The sequence below is a fragment of the Schistocerca gregaria genome, chromosome 4 (assembly GCF_023897955.1).
Source record: "Schistocerca gregaria isolate iqSchGreg1 chromosome 4, iqSchGreg1.2, whole genome shotgun sequence".
NCBI lineage: Eukaryota > Metazoa > Arthropoda > Insecta > Orthoptera > Acrididae > Schistocerca > Schistocerca gregaria.
In genome coordinates, this window is record NC_064923.1 from 645,073,527 (window position 1) to 645,091,174 (window position 17,648).

The 17,648-nt window shown below is 39.5% G+C and overlaps 1 protein-coding gene across 3 annotated transcripts in view; it reads left to right on the forward strand.

The window, feature by feature from the left end:
• Positions 1–17,648, forward strand: part of LOC126365835 (xaa-Pro aminopeptidase ApepP) — a 149,447-nt gene that overhangs the window by 56,705 nt on the left and 75,094 nt on the right. For all 3 annotated transcript variants that reach the window (XM_050008467.1, XM_050008466.1, XM_050008468.1), the window contains exon 4: positions 5,631–5,867. In XM_050008467.1, the coding sequence (XP_049864424.1) occupies positions 5,631–5,867 (237 nt within the window). The remainder of the gene's footprint in view (positions 1–5,630; positions 5,868–17,648) is intronic.

Genomic DNA, 17,648 nt, shown 5'->3' on the forward strand with positions numbered 1-17,648 from the left:
AATTTCATAACCACTTCTACAACTCTTTAGATCACATAACATCAACAGATACGAAGAAAGTAAATTGGAAAAAGAAAACACTACATGGGAAACACCCGTATCATCTAACACAGCCACACATCGATCAAGATGCATCCAACACATGGCTAAGAAAAGGCAATATATACAGTGAGATGGAAGGATTCATGATTTGCAATACAGTATCAAAAAATAAACACCAGATATTACAGCAAGCATATTACTAAAGATCCCACTACCACAACAGATAAATGCAGACTTTGCAAACAACAAATAGAAACAATAGATCACATTACAAGCGCATGTACCATACTAGCAAATACGGAAGACCCCAGAAGACATGACAATGTAGCAAAATAACACATCAACTACTTGCCATAAACTAATAAAAGAACATGTTCCCACATACAAGTATGCACCACAAAATGTACTGGAGAATGATGAATACCAATTATAGTGGAACAGAACCATTATAACAGATAAAACACCACCACATAACAAAACTGACATCATTCTCACCAATAAAAAGAAGAAATCAACACAACTAATCAAAATATCCATACCAAATACAACAAATATGCAGAAGAAAACAGGAGAAAAAATTGAAAAATACATCCAACTGGCTGGGGAAGTCAAGGACATGTGGCATCAGGATAAAGTTGATATTATAACAATTATATTATCAACTACAGGAGTCATGCCACACAATATCCACCAGTACATCAACGCAATACAGCTACATCCAAACTATAAATAAAAATAGAAAGAAACTTCCACATGGGAAAAATATATTAAAAACAAAGATTCCAAGACTTACCAAGCGGGAAAGCGCCGGCAGACAGGCACATGAACAAAACACACAAACACACACACAGAATTACTAGCTTTCGCAACCGATGGTTGCTTCTTCAGGAAGGAGAGGGAAAGACGAAAGGATGTGGGTTTTAAGGGAGAGGGTAAGGAGTCATTCCAATCCCGGGAGCGGAAAGACTTCCCTTAGGGGAAAAAAAAGACAGGTGTACACTCGCGCACACACACACATATCCATCCGCACATACACAGACACAAGCAGACATATATCAGTATATAGACTATGCAGTATATATAACTAAAGAAATCTGTAATTATTGATACATGTGCGATTACCCGAAAGTTCCTAAATGCAATGTAACATATTCCGTACAGTTAAAAGGAAGTCACGCTTGATCAAGGTACACGTCACTTTCCATTTTTAACTAGACAACGTCTGAGAAAGGAAAGAAATAATAATAATAATAATAATAATATTGTAATTTACAGACAATTGTGACTCATTATTGATTTTTCTGAGTTCCTAAGCAACTGGGTGATTAATTTTTATTACAAAATTTTCAATGTTTTGCATTAGATATAGAGATATAGGACAGAAAGAGAATGAACAGGTGGCTGAAGTGTAGGTTATTTTTCCACTCAGCACAGGTAAAACTTGAATATGCGCTGATTTAGCTGCAAACTGAAGGTTAGCAAGGTCTGTGCCAGTCTGACTAGAAATGGGGTCAACAAGCTGCTGTCACCACCAGACAGTCTGCTTGAGCTGCGGGTTTTGCTGTTTGCACTAAGTCTGAATGCTGCTGACTGTGTGTCTGCCAATTGGTGGGCCACCTTCTGACTACTTTCATCCACTGCTGGCCACCTGTACTGGGGGTCCATAGTTTGTACCTGGACCAGCTACCCGCGCAGCCATCATTACCTATGTGGGAAAATTGTTGCTGTCTTTCATCACCTTTGCAGGCATACTTTGCCACTGTGAGCTGCTGTAATCTGTCTTGGCGTCCACAGTTGTATTCTTCTTGTCATGATGTACCCCACACTGAACTGCACATTTATATCAATCGGCATGGATGGTTACTCAGGTGTTGCATACTGCCCCGCATTGGGACCTGAGTCAGCATGATACTGCTCAAGTGCGACCTGTGTCAGCTTTATATTGCTGAAGTGCTGACGACATTGCCTCACATGACCACCACACTCTGCCCAGGGTGATGTCTCCTGCTGGCTGTAATGACAGGCCACTTGCTGATCCCAACACGCTTCACTGACTGAGTCCAGTGTGGGCATTGGAGGTGTGTGTGTTTTCTATGCAGTATAAGTAGATCAAATAATTGTGGGACAATTCAGAAGAAAAAAAAGAGAAAAGAAAAATCTACATTGTTTCAATCCATACATCCAGTTCGTGTACTACGCTTGCAGTGATCATATTTCCAGTTTGTTACTTCTTTCAAATGTGAATGGCAGGTGTGTCTTCTAAGCCACCAAGCACATTTTCTCTTGTGGTGAGACAAGTATCTACAATTTTGTTTTTGCAATTTGTAAATATAGTTGCTGCAGACAAATACTGCCTATCACATATTTCCCAAAACACCTTCTGTTAACTGATAATGTTGATTTGTTTCTCAGTACAAACAAAATCTTGTCTAAACTGGAATTTCATGTACTTATTTGATAAAGCAGTTGGCTGTCACACTTATGGTGAATTATCGATGAAAGTTTGCATCCTCTCCATCTTGGCAGTAGCAGTACAGAAAGCTTTCATTTGCTATCTTTTGTAATTTTGCGTCGATATGGTCACATGAGTGAAGGAGTGGTCTGAAGAGAATGTAATATTGCTGATAAAAGAATATTGGTATCATTATTGCTTTTGGGGTTCAAGAGATCCATAGCACAAATTCTGAAGGAAAAGAAATATAATTTGTAGGAATTGTTGGCGCACTCAATGGTCCAACTGGGACCATATGCTTGCATTAAGTGGGAACGGAGTTGATAAGGAGAAGCACAATAAATATCCTTGATAGTAAGAATGTATGAATAAAAACGGTTTACCTGGGATGATGGTGTCTGCCCTCTAACAAACTGTATAGCAGATTTTATTAGGTCATATGTATATTTCACATTTCATTTATCATTTTTTATTGACATTATATTTCTTGCATGTACATTAGTAAAATCATATGAGGAGCTGTATTTGCATAGAGTGACACCATCTACAAATGGTAAAAATAAAATTGCAAATGTCTGCTGAAATAATAGAGAAAATGTGCTTGACTCTAGACACCCTTCACATTCTGGATGTCTGAAAAGTAACTAGGTATTGAAAAAGGCAAATAAATTCTACATTTAGAATGCTGATTTATTGAAATTAATATCATGCATACATTGTTGTATAAGAATGTGGATGCATACTTTAAACTTCAATGTAGGTGTGTGTGATGTCAACCAATCACCTCAAACAGTCCTTTGTATGAAGTTGCATGGCATATTGTGGATAATGTCCCAAATCCATGCTTCCAGTTCTTCCAGTGTGTGAGGTTTCGTCTGGTACATCATTTTGCCTAGCCATCAAAAGAAGTTGCATGGTGTCAGGTCTAGTTTTCTTCAGGCCACTTATGAGGTCCTTGCTTCCCAGGCAATGCCCTCGAAATATTTCATCCAACAATGCACACACAATATTTGCTAAGTGGTGTGGTGCACTGTCTTGTACAAACATGTGTTCATTGTTATCCCACACAGATACTCAGGTCCAAACATAATTTTTAAGCATCTGCTGGTAGTGTTCTGCGTTCATTGCATCAAGCGGGATAAACGACACAATAACATTTGTTGCAGTCATACCTTCCTGCTCACACCACCAGTGATTCCACTGTTTCCCTAGTGTCCCAAAGGTCATCACCCTGCACTGCTCTGGACAGCTGCTGGCTCTGGCCACCCACAGCTGGTCACCAACTGTTTTGTTCGGTACTTTCAGAGAAGCTCTTTTGGAAGTTTTATTCCAAACTCCCACCATGACGGCCTGACTGTCCTCTATGAATGATGACCCATTGCACTTTGTGTCTGTGTCAGCCACCCTGGTGCTGCCAAACTCATTCTTGGTGGGGCCCTAATTTTTTACAGGGAGAGGAGTGTAGTATATGTACAGATGGGTCACTTTTGGGTGAGACCGCATCTTCTCCACTGTACTACCACAATACTGTTCTGCTCAATGATGGCAGTTGTGTTGAATGACAAAATCTCCCGCATGGAATATGGCCTTCTCAATCCAGAAGATGTTATTAAATAATTTGAGTCCAGTCTTCGTGCTAATCCAGCATTGCCTACCTATACTCCATTGTACAGTCTGTCTTCACATGTCAGCTGTTGCATGTGGTGAAGTCTACAAATTCAATAATTATGTTCTTGCTTGAACAGTCCACGAGTGTACTGCCGGTCCATAGTGTCCAACGGGCACAATATTTCGGCATTCAGACATGTGGCCATCGTCAAGTGCACTGATGAACTGAGCTCCTGATGGTGGGCACCTGTCTTAAATCCCCTCCCCTCGCAAGGTGTTCTCTCCACAGTCCGCACCTGTGCATCAGCGGTCGGTGAGACGCTGGCATCAGCGTCTGTGGTGGAGTCGGTGTAATTGCCTGATATGCCCTAGTTGCCCATTTGTTTCCTTTGCTGAGCGTCTTTTTAATTAGACTCAATGCAGGTTCTAATGCGTCTGTGCCAGGACCCTGGTATGTTGGTAGTCCATTTCGTTATTTTCGGACAAACAGTGCTCTGCAATCGCTGACTTGTTGGGGTACCCAAGTCGAGTGTGCTTCGGATGTTCTCAGCAGCAATCTTCGATGGTGCGCACTGTCTGTCCGATATAAGTCTTCGCACATTGACACAGTATCTGGTAAATTCCGACCTTCCGCAAACCGAGATCATCGTTGACACTTCCCATTAATGCTCGCTGTTTTATTTGGTGGGCAAAAGACAGTTCCTACTCAGTGTTTCCTCAGTATTCTTCCTATGTTCCCCGATAGTGCACCAGTATACGGTGTATAGGCAGTTGCTGTCTCTTTCTCCGTGACTTCTTCCGTCTCCACATGCTGTACTGTAGAGGTGGGATGGAGAGCAAGGGTGAACTGCCATTCCACCTACTCATTTTTCAAGACTACAGTTTTGAGTTGTTCCAGCTCTTGGGGCAGACACTCTGCGTAAGAGGTGGTGCACGTCCTGTTCACCAGTGTTTTTAGCTCCCCATTCCTCTGCACAGGGTGGTGGCAGCTATCCGCTTGCAGATACAGGTCGGTGTGCGTTTTCTTCCTGTATACCCTGTGCCCCAGGGTGCCATCCGCTCTTCTTTTGACCATGATGTCCAGGAATGGTAATCTTCCTTCTGCTTCAGAAGGACCCGTAGATGCAAGCTAGTCCATGATAACAGTGCCATTGTAGTTGCTATGTGTGATGTGTGTGAATGATCGTGGTGGTCTCTGGTGCCGCCTGCTAGCATTCAGCCTTTAAACATATTTGTAATGACAGCACCACTTCCAAATGTACGATATACTAGTGAGACACACAAAATCTCTATGGAGGAGGAGCACATGTGGGCCCAGGATCGGTAACCCACAGATCGCAGGAGTCATGCCAGAACAGGCATGGTTGAGTATGCAGGTGCCCAGCACTGCATATACGACACATTATGCAGTTTTTTCTTTCTTTTCCTTCAAGCATTAAATACAGTGTGTATGTGTAACTTTGCTCGAATCAAGTTAATTCTATTAGTATTTACAAATTAAAATGAAAACTAAGTTTATCTGTTCTAGGAATACCAACAACACCAACACAAGGGGCATGGCTGTCAAAGGCACTGCCAGCAGGATCTCGTGTGGGAGTTGATCCCAAACTTATATCCTACAGTGCATGGAAACCACTTCAGACGCAGCTAGAGGCAGCAGGTCACAGTCTTGTGCCTGTTGCCACCAACTTGATTGATCTCATCTGGGACGACCGACCTGCTCCACCTAAAGGCATTGTGGAACCTTTACCACTTGTGTACACAGGTAACAGCACTCTGCAGACACAGTAAATAACCAACAGTACTTGTGAGATGCAGGTTTGTTTTCTAATGATTAACAGATATTATTGTTTGTAGGAATTCAGATATTTGCAACAGTTACAAATGACAAATAAGTCACCATGGGAAATACTTACAGCAAAAAGCATTAATAACTGAATGACAGAATGATTTTTATTATTTTTTTTATGCGTTGGAAGAAGAGGTGGCCAGGATCGGAGAAAAGAAGAAAAATTTGAGGGGAAAGGGGAGGGGGTTGTTTGAGAACATCATCTAAAGATCCATATCAACTATGTGTTTACTAGTATGTATATTTATGCAGGGTGGCCAGAAGCAGCCTGAAAATCTTGTTAGGTTGTTGCAGGGGAGGTTGTTCTGAGAAATAATTAAGAAAAAATATCGTACATTGTGCTGTTTCCAAGTTATTTATCACTGAAGTTAGCCAATTGGGTAATTGTCTACAAATTCAAGCACAAGCACATGCTAAAATGCAGTAACGAACAGACATTTGTAGGTTTGTGCAATTGTTCAAATGATCATTCCCAGTTAAAATGTGCCTTTTTCGGAAGTGATAAATTTAAGCTAAGTGAGCGGAAGCTATGTTTGTTTGATTTGAGGAAGCTAAACGAAGAACGCATTTGGTGACAGTGTTCCTGGCAGGCTGCTTAAATTTGCTCATGTGATGAATTGATTGGTGAACTTCAATGTTAAATAACAAGGGAACAGCATAACATATCTTCTCTATAAAAGTCATTGTGGATTTCTCAAATAGAGATCTTGCCGAATTCAGCACACTTTGTTGCTCCATGAGATGCGTTGCACTGTAGATGACACTCACTCTGATGCCATATTCCTTGACTTCAGGAAGGCCTGTGACACTATCACTCTCCTACTGTTAAGTGAAAAAATGTAAGCTTACCAATTATTGGACCAGATTTGTGACAGGATTAGAGGCTTCATTGCAGACAGAACTAAACACATTGCTCTAAATGAGCAAAATTGTCAGATGTAAAGGTACTAATGCAATACCCCAAGGAAGTTTGATAGGACCGTTACTTTTTACAATGTACAGAAAGCATCAGAAGCACCATAAAACTGTTCACAGATGATACAGTTGTCTATAAAAGAGTAACAATGCCAGAAGACAGTATCAATTTTTAGAATAACCTACAGAAGATTGATGAATGATGCAGGCTCTGGCAGTTGACCATGAATGTAAATAAATGTAAAATATTGTGCATACATAGGAAAAGAAATCCACTATTATACAACTTACAACTACACTTTTGACAACAAACTGCTGGAAACAATATCTGCCATGTAATATCTAGGAGTAACTATCCAGAGCAGCCTTACGTGGAACGACCACATTAAACAAATACTAAGAATGCAGATTCCAGACTGAGATTCAGAAGAAGAATCTTAAGGAAATGGAACTCATCCATTAAAAAAGTGGCTTACAAGGTGCTTATTTGGTCAGTTCTTGATTATTGTTCATCAGTCTGGGACTTTTACCAGGAAGAACTGATAGAAGAGAGAGAGAAGATCCAATGAAGACTTGACACTTTTTGTCACAGGATCATTTAGTGGACGCGAGAGAATTATGGAGATGCTCAACAAACTCCAGAGGCAGACGCTACGAGAGAGGCGTTGTGCATCAAGGAGAGGTTTATTATTGAAAATTCAAGAGAATACTTTCCAGGAAGAATCGGACGACATATTACTTTTTCAGAGGTGTATCTTGCAAAATGACCATAATGAGAAAATTCGAGAAATTAGAGCTAATACAGAAGCTTACCAATAATCATTCTTCCCATGCACCATTCTCCAGTGGTACAGGAAGGTGGGATCAGTTAGTGGTACCAGAAGTATCCTCCACCACACACTGTCATGTGCCTTGCGGATGTAGGTGTAACATTTTCAAACTTTTTTTAAATTTTATTTTTATATGTGTCCTTTACAAATGACCTGCCATCTTGTTTCTGAGACAGGTCATATTTTCCCAATATGAAATTTTACATGTACGGAATGTGAAACTTATCTGATACTTCTTACTTTTTAATAATGAGCAATAATATTGCAACTTTAAATACTTGTAGACTTAATTAAGAAACGAAAATCTTAAAATTAATGGTTTATTTATTTGGAAGAAGAGATCTATGAAATATGTGAAATACGAATGTAGGAGTTATATTATTTTCACTTGTCTTCAGCTCACTGTATCTTCCTTTGTGCCACCATTAATTATGAATGTTGTTCCGTACAGGTTTAATAAGAGGGTTGTACCAAAAGTAAGTTTCCCGTATTTTTTACAAATAGAAACATTCTTTATTGTTATTAATTTATACGTCCTTGAAAAGCTTACACTTTTGCCTATTTTTCAACACAGCTTTTTTTTTTTACACACACGTTTGAAGACGGTGCTCCAGCTTTTGTATTCCTAAGTCGAAGTAGTCTCCTGCCAACCTGTTGAGGAAGTGTGTGACCTCTGCTTGGACTTCATCATCGCTCTTGAAGCGTTTTCCACCTAAGTGTTCCTTTAGCTTCGGGAAGAGGTGATAATCTCTGGGGGCTAAGTCTGGGCTGTACGGGGGATGGGGCATAACAGTCCACCCAAATTTCTTTAAAAGCTCCTGTGTTTGACGAGCAGTGTGGGGTCGAGCGTTGTTGCGAAAAAGCACTACTCCCTCCCGTCAGTCATCCTATCTGGTGATTCTGGATGGCTTGCCAGAGTTTGGTCAATGTTTTGCAATATCTGTTGAGTTTATTCATCCCAGGTCACATGAAATCGATCCCAAAACACAGTCTCTATAACCTTTCCTGCTGACTGCATTTGTCTGAATTTCTTTGGTGGGAGTGAACCGGAGTGACACCACTGAGTTTGTTGTTTTGTGTCAGGGGTGTAATGGAACACCCACTTGTCATCTCCCGTGACAGTAGGGTCAATGACTTTTCCTTGTTACCTCCCTCATCACATTGTTGAAAAAACTTGCGAGCACAGTCGAGACGTTGCTCCTTGTGTCCGCCAGTGAGCATCCGGAGGACCCAGCGATCAACACCTTGTGATAACCCAACATTTCTGTTAAAAAGTTCTTTCAGAACTGTGCCATGGGAAGCTTCAGGAATGTGTTCAACAAGTTTACGGACAGTGACCCTCTGATCTTTGAGTAGCTCACTGTTGATCCTCTGGACAATCACATCCGAAACCAGTAGTCTTCCACTCCATTCATTATCATCATGAACTTCCATGTGACCCTCAGCAAAAGCCCTGCACCATTTGCGGGTGTGCTGAGCTGGCATGCTCTCTCCACTTCAAACCTTAGTCAGTTGCCAATGAATCTCCCGAGCGGTAACTTCACTTGGCAGGAGCAGTGATCAATGCTTCCATCTTGATGGCTGCCAAGCCAACATTGAGTGACATAGCGAATCGCGAATGGGCGGGCTCGAGAGTGGGGGAACCACTGCTCACGTCACTGCCGTCGGATTTAGCCTAGCGCCTTCCCTCGAGGCTGTAGCTTATTGGGTACCTTACTTTTGGTACAAACCTCGTAATTACACATGCATGACAAATTTCGCTGTGGAGTACTGCTTCTTCTGGAATGCGACTGTCCCAAAAATGTTTTTGGTATTTAATGACAAAGTAATGTTAACAACGAAAAGATCCTTAAAAACTATCCAAAATGACTCCTAATACCCGATAGCATTGCTCAAGTGAATGTCTAACAAAAATCACAATACTGTTTAGATGTGCAAGTGGAAATTAGATCATCATATCACAACATTATCCAAAGGATCTGCAGCTGTATCCTTACACATTCTCAGTTGTGCATGAATTACAACTTTCATACCAAAATGTGCATGTTCAGTTCTGCTTGATAGTTTATGAAAGAATTGATTTCAGAGTATTTGAGCCAGTTTTTATTTCTTCAGTGAAAGTGTAGTTCAATCTATCTGGGTGTGTGAACTTGGGTAACACCAATCATTATGCATCAGAAAATAATCATTATTGAAAGAAACGAAGAAACAAACAATGACAAGGAATGTAATCGTCTGTGCTTAAAAAGCAGAGTGATCGAAATAATTTACAAGTGACAGCCCTGTCACTGCAGAAGTGTTATTTATTGTTTAGACTAATACCTTTCTTCAGTTTGCCACTTTCAGTGTTGAAAATTATACAGAAATTCTGATACGCACATTTGTCACTCATGTACAGCAACCCCACCATGTGACTGTTCAGTCAAGAGGTTGGTTCCCTATTACGGGAGGGGAGGGAGAGAGAGGGGGGGGGGGGGAGGGAGAGAGAGAGAGAGAGAGAGAGAGAGAGAGAGAGAGAGAGAGAGAGAGAGAGAGAGAGAAGGGGGGGGGGGGGCTAAACTCGAAATCTTTGTTGTTATCATTAATATTTTCAGTTAGAAAATTATCAGTTTTTTGTAATTAACAACCCAGTTTCATTTATCATTTACATCTACACGATCACTCTGTTACTCACACTTCAGTACTTGACAGAGGGTTGTCCAAATCACTTAAGACTTTTTCAGTAATGCTCCACTCTGATACCACACTGAAAAAATACACGCTTAAATCTTTTCATGCAAGCTCTGATTTCTCGTAGTTTATTATGGTGGTCATTTCTCCCTGTGAAGGTGGGAGTTAACAAAATATTTTCTCATTTGGAGGGAAAAGTGGTGATTGAAATTTCATGAAAAGATCTCATTGCAACAAGAAATGCTTTTGTTTTAGTGATTACTGCCCCAACTGCATATCATATTCATTACACACTTCCTTTTTTCGAGTAAAATAAAATGAGCTGTTCTATGAACTTTCTTATGTTTCCAACAATGGAAAATCGCAGATGGAATGTAACAATATTATGAGAAGTGCCCCCCCCCCCCCCCCCCCCCCCACACACACACACACACACAAACTGGCAGTGTGGTTTCAGTTGACTGAGACACAATTGTGTGTGTGAGTTGCGTTTGCATTTGGTGATGAAGGCCTTAATGGCCAAAATGGCCAAAAGCTATGATAGTGAGTCTCTTTTTGTTGAGCCTGTCTGCAACTCAGCACCTTTGCTGTGTGGTGAGTGGCAGCTTTCCTTCTCATAATATTGTTTTGATGTTGTCCATCATTCCTATACAGTAAGGATCCAATAGTGCACAGCAGAACTTCAGAAGACAACAGACATGTGCAAGGTGGGTAGTCCTTTTAGTAGATCTGAACATCTTAAGTGTTCTGTTAATGAAATGCAATCATTTGTTTACTTTCTTCACAACATGTGATTGTTCCAGTTTAACTTGTTAGTAATTGTTGTCCCTACCTGATTAGCTGAAATGACAGTCTTTAAATTTGTTTTTTCCTTGTAACAGAAAATATCCAGATTCCTTTTAATACTCATGTGGATGACCTCTCACTTTTTACTGCTTAGAGTCAAATGCTACTTTTTGCATCGTACATATATCTTGTCCCAATCATTTTGCAATTCAAGCGCCATGGGGAAGAACAATGAAAGTCCATTTTTCCGCCATGGTAACTGTAGCTAATGACAGACAGTAGGCAAATGTGATACGATTGAGGCATGGAAGATCATAATCCCCGAGTTGTAACAGGGAAACAATGGGGGCTAACCATGAAGAACTATCAGTCTGTGTGCCAGAAGGCAAGGAAGATCAAGGTCCATTTGCTCCCCTCCATGCAGATCGTTCTCTTCTTTAAAGGATGCGTCAACAGGGTACTTATCTGAAGGGCTTGTTCAAGCCAAACTACAATGTACAATGATTCTCACAAGGAGCACACTGTTGTTTTGACAACTTTCCAGGACACTTTTGATGGAAACTTCAATAGGGCATTTGTCTTAAATGAGTAAGTCATTTTATGTTCCTAACATGCTTTTTTTCATCTTGAATTTCTTTATAAAAATGGAAATGAAATTCTAATAATTTGAACGCTTGCTAAAGCACTCCATTAGTCATGTGATGTCACTGGCTTGCTAGCTTGCTGCTCCTTCTTTGATAATGCTAATTCAGAGTTATGTCTTGTTTTGTCCAGAAAATGGGTTGCATGTCATGTGCAGTACCACACTGTAAAAATACATCTGCAAAAACTCCTGAAAAGTTGTTTTTGGGTGTTCCAGAACATGAGAAGATACATGAAATGTGGTTGCACTGTACCAGCAAATTACCACCACATCAACACACAAGTTCACTAACTTAATTAAAAATGTGTTTCACTGTGTCGTTAACATTAACTTATCTTCGAGATATGTTCTTTCACTGTTACAATGAAGGATAGTGTCATTTAACAAAATTAAAACTCCTAGTGATAAGTGTTGTTTTACATAACTGCACCTCAATTATTTGGTTGCTCTGTTGTTAGAGCGGTAAAGCGTTGAATTTCATAAGACGATGTTCCTAGATCACTGGTTCGAATCTAACTCGAAAGAACAGTTTAACTTATTTGTAGAACAACTCAACAGTCCTCTCATATGAAAACCAAGTAACAATTATAAAACTTTGCCACACCGATCAGAAACAGAATATTACTGTGCTTTCCTTGCTGTTTACATGCACTTAAATTTGCAACTGCTGTTTACACACGTCACATTCAAAAAGATATTTTCTAGTTAATGTGACCACACACTTTTTACTATATTAGAAACTGTGTTATCTCCTTGCTGTCATCATCTGACATAAAGGTGAAGTAAGTCTGCTTCAGACGCTAACTTTAGTTTACGCTCACAAACATCAGAGCGGTTACATTTGTGTCACCCGCATTTTGTACACACTTTATATCTTTTTGTATAACTTCGTCATCCTATGTTTTGTTGTACTGTGGACGTATGGTTATATCTTCACCACTAGCAATGCTTTCCAAAAAAACTGACTTGTATGTTCGCAAAATAAATGCATTTATCCTCTGTTGTCCATTTCTCAGACTAAAACTAATGATAGCTGTATATAATATATCCCGCAACCGGAACAACTGCTACAATCAGTTCTTGCTAATGCTATTTCCGTATTTCATGTAGAACTTTAAAAAATATTTGACTCTTCCAGAATTCGAACATATGCCCTCTTTTACTAAAGTCAAATGCACTGTCCTTTGTGGTGTGGAACGCCTGATATATTCTGTGTCACTGCTGAGTGCCTTCTACACCCCACAGAAAATCAGCACTATGTTTTACCGAGACTAATTTTTTTGTGCTTTGAGTTGTAGCTCGTGACTGATAGTCAAGAATCTAGTTATAAAATACAGACCCATTTTCAAAAGTTTTAAAATTAGTTCATTTTAAGCGAGTTTAATGATGTTTCAGGGAACAGGGAAAAGAATGTCCGACATAGCACATATCACCGCCCTAAATGGGTGGAGCATAAACACATCAACTTTCGCAGCGCTTCCACTATCAGCATTCACAAAATTCCTTCCTGTTGTTAACTTAGAAGTTTTAATTGCATTTTCCTTCACTAAATAGCTAAGGTGTTCGCATTAAAAGCATGTAAATACCTCATAACTTTGGTTAATGCTCCTATAAGGCATGTACAGCTTCGTATAACTCCTACTCTGTGATGTCACCAGAGCATCAGCATGAGCCAATAACAGAGCGTTTTCGATCATGTGACCAGATCTTGATATTTAGTGATTTTTTAAGCTTTAATTACAAAAAAAGTGAGAATATTGACCATAAATGCTATTTAAATGTTATAATCAGTCAGACTAACATCAATCCCAACCATACTTGTAACATAGAAAAATAGCTACTTCTTTTGAATATCCTTGAAAAGACGTGTACAAAGTTTTATTCAGTCAAAAGAAATAGTCATAAAGAATCCCAAAAACATGAAGAAATTGAGGCAATTACTATTTCAAAAAATCTGCCTACTCATTACATAACCACATTTTACTTGTAATATTGTTGTCAGCTGTTTCATATCTTTCAATACACGCATATTTAACAACAAAAATAATCAATTTTTGACAATATAGTGTAATTGACTAGATAAAAACTTTACTCTCCAAGCAGTGGCAAGAGAGCACACATATTAAAAACAGGTTTTACTTGTGCAAGCTTTTGAAGACAGTAGCTTCTTCTTCGGGCACATGGAGAAGAAGAGTGAAGGAGAAGGACTGAAAAGGTTTAGGAAAAGTGGAAGAGTTCGGAAAAGTCACCTAGAACCCAGGGTCAGGGGAAAGTTGCCACATGCGATGAGAAGGAAAGTCTTGTCTTCCCATCACATTCGGTAAGTCTCCCCTGGCCTGGGGTTCTGGGTGATTTTTCTGAACTTTATGCCTTTCCCTAAACCTCTCCAGTCATTTTCCTTCACCGCTTTTCCTTCCTCTTCAACCCTACTGCCAGGAGGAGGAGGAGGAGGAGGAGCCACTAGTTCCAAAAGCGTTGCATAGATAAAACCTTATTTTGATTTTCGTTTGATAAAACCTTCTTTTAAACCACACGTATTGTCAGACTCAACCTCAGTATTTTACCAGTGTGATGAAAGTGTCACCCGGAAAGGGCAGGTGATATTTGCACTATGCTTAGACACTTCTTTGAGAATGTCAGCCCAACAGTAAACATCATTCTTTTCTGCGACTCATGTATGTATGCCAGAACAGGAAACTCGTGGTGATGTGTTCTCTTCACTACACAGTTCATTCACTGAAATGATTTGCAACTGTAAAAGTAGTTTTCCCTATACAAGACATATGGAGGGAGACAAGGATGTGAATCTTATCAGTACAAAATCTTACACCTTTATTGGGAAAAATGACCAGCATAATGAAATAAGAGAAATCGGGGGCTTGCATGGAAAGCTTAAGTGTTCATTTCTCCAGTGTGCTATTTGAGTGGGGCATTACATAAATAGTCGGAAGAGATTCGGAAAACCCTCTGCCAAGCAATTAAATGTGGGTTGCATAGTAATCAATCATGTAGATGTAGGTGAGTCTGGGTTGTTAATTACAGAAAACTGACAATTTCCTAACTAAAAATATTGCTGATGGCAATGACAATTTCTAGGATCTAGGAAGTCTCTCTTCTCTCTTCTCTCTTCTCTCTCTCTCTCTCTCTCTCTTCTCTCTTTTCTCTTTTCTCTTCTCTTCTCTTCTCTTCTCTTCTCTTCTCTTCTCTTCTCTTCTCTTCTCTTCTCTTCTCTTCTCTTCTCTTCTCTTCTCTTCTCTTCTCTTCTCTTCTCTTCTCTCACTCACTCACTCACTCACTCAGTCAGATGCCATGAACCTCTTGACTGAATAGTCACATGGTGGGGCTGCTGTACTTGAGTGACAACATAACCTTGCCAAATGTGCTTATCAGAATTTCTGTATAACTTCCATCACTACTTCAGGCTGAAGAAGGTTATTAGTCTAAACAATAAATAATACTTCTGCAGTGATGGGGGCTATTGGTTGTAAACTATTTCTATCACTCTGATTTTTAAGCATGGAGGATTACATCCCTCATTGTTTGTTGCTTTCTTTCTTTTAATAACTTATACTATGGTTATTTGGCATAATGATGATTATTTTCTGATGCACAATGTTTTGTGTTACTGAAGTTCACATTCCCAGACAGGTTGAACCACACTTTCACTGAAGAAATAAAAACTGTCCCAAATACTTTGAAACCACTTCATTCAGAAACTATCAGGAAAACTGAATATGCATAGGTTGGTATGAAACAATGTAATTCATGCACAAAAGAAAATTTTTAACGATACGGCTACAGATTCTTTGGATAATTTTCTTACATTATCTACTAATTTTCACCCGACGCCTAGAGGGAAGTCACCAGAAATAGCAGACTCAAACCACCACCTTTCACTGTCATCAGTTATGCTACAGACATCGAATTTGAATCTTGGACAGACTTTTTATTTGGGCTTTATGTTAAATGCCCTATGCTTGCATGGCTAGTTAGAACCTCAAAGTTTGGCCAAAAGGAGGCAAAATTCGCACTTCACAAGGAAAACAACTTTAGAAGCTATTTGAAAGCTGTTTTTGTTGTGAATTGAGGCACAGTAAATAAGAAATCAAGAATGTCTTAACAAACAAATTTACCCAAACCTACTGAGAGGACTTTACAATGGAAAACCGCCCCTTAAACCCATAAATTTGAAAGATCTTCTACACTTAAAACAGTTCATTACCAGTACTGATTCTCAAGTATTCTACAATTCAGTGAGCCCTGCCTTTGATGTGGAAGAAGGAAAGGATCATGATACCAAGTATGTAGACGACCCACCAACTGATTACGCTCCACTACTGACAAAAACTGATAAAGGTCCTGGTGTGATTTTGTTTTGCAATTACCTTTTCATGTTTCATCTGTTAAGCGTTTTATTTTTTATTTTTGAATATGTAATAAATGATGTATTACAATGTACAAAGCTTAAGAAATTTATATTTATCTCTCTTTTTAAGTTATTTGTTCAACTTTAAGCTTCAAAAACTTAATACTGAAAATTAAGGTGAGTGAGGCTATAACTGTTCTTCCCGTGTGGCCCTTCAATTGGTTTTGATCATCGGATGACTTTACTAGACAGTAAATGACAGCATTATTGGCAAACAATCTGAGAGAATTGCTCAAATTGTCTCCAAAATCATTTATGTAGATTATATAATATAATTGAGGGAAACATTCCACATGGGAAAAATATAACTAAAAACAAAGATGATGTGACTTACCAAACAAAAGTGCTGGCAGGTCAATAGACATACACACAAAATTCAAGCTTTCGCAACCAACGGTTGCTTCTTCAGGAAAGAGGAAAGGAGAAGGAAAGACGAAAGGATGTGGGTTTTAAGGGAGAGGGTAAGGAGTCATTCAAATCCCGGGAACGGAAAGACTTACCTTAGGGGGAAAAAAGGACAGGTATACACTTGCGCGCGCACACATACACATCCATCCGCACATACACAGACACAAGCAGACATTTGTAATTGGATAGATAATAAAATCTACTCACAAAGCGGCGACAGGAGAACTGGCACATAAAAAGGTTTAAATTACGCATGCTTTCGGATCTAGTGGCTCCTCTGTCCGGCAGAAGAGTTGGGAGAGAAAGTAGTGGGGTGAAGGAAAAGCAGTAAAGGGGTTGAGGAAACGGAGTATAGTTCAGAAAAGTCACAGAGAATACCGGGTCAGGGGAGACTTACCGGATGGGATGAGAAGCAAAAATTAATGTATGTAGATTTTGAACATCCTAGGCCTATAACACTTCCCCAGCGAACTCCAGACACCACCTTTTTTTACTCATTGACTTTCTGTTACTATGAACTTTGATCTTTGTGACAGGAAATCACAAATCCAACTGCACAGCTGTGACAGTACTCCATAAGCATGTTATGGGATTAGGAGCCGCTTGTGAGGAATAGTGTCAAAAGCATTCTGGAACAATATTTTCTGAATCTGTGCTGACTGTGTATCAGTATATCATTTTCTTAGAGCAAATTCGTAATGTTTGAACACACTATATGTTATAAAATCTGTCAGCAAATAGACATCAGTGATATGGATCCTTAATTCAGTGGATTACTTTTATTTCATTTGTTGTTGTATATTTGTATGATCTGTGCAATTTTTCAGTCCTTAAGTACAGATCTTTCTCTGAGCAAGTGGTTGTGTATGGTTCCTGAATATGGAGATATTACATCAGCGTATTCTGAAAGGAACCAAGTGGTATACAGCCTGGTCCAGAAGACTTGCCTTGATTAAATTATATAAGTTGCTTTGCTGCACTGAGGGTATCTACTTGTTCATATTGGGAGCTATTCTTGA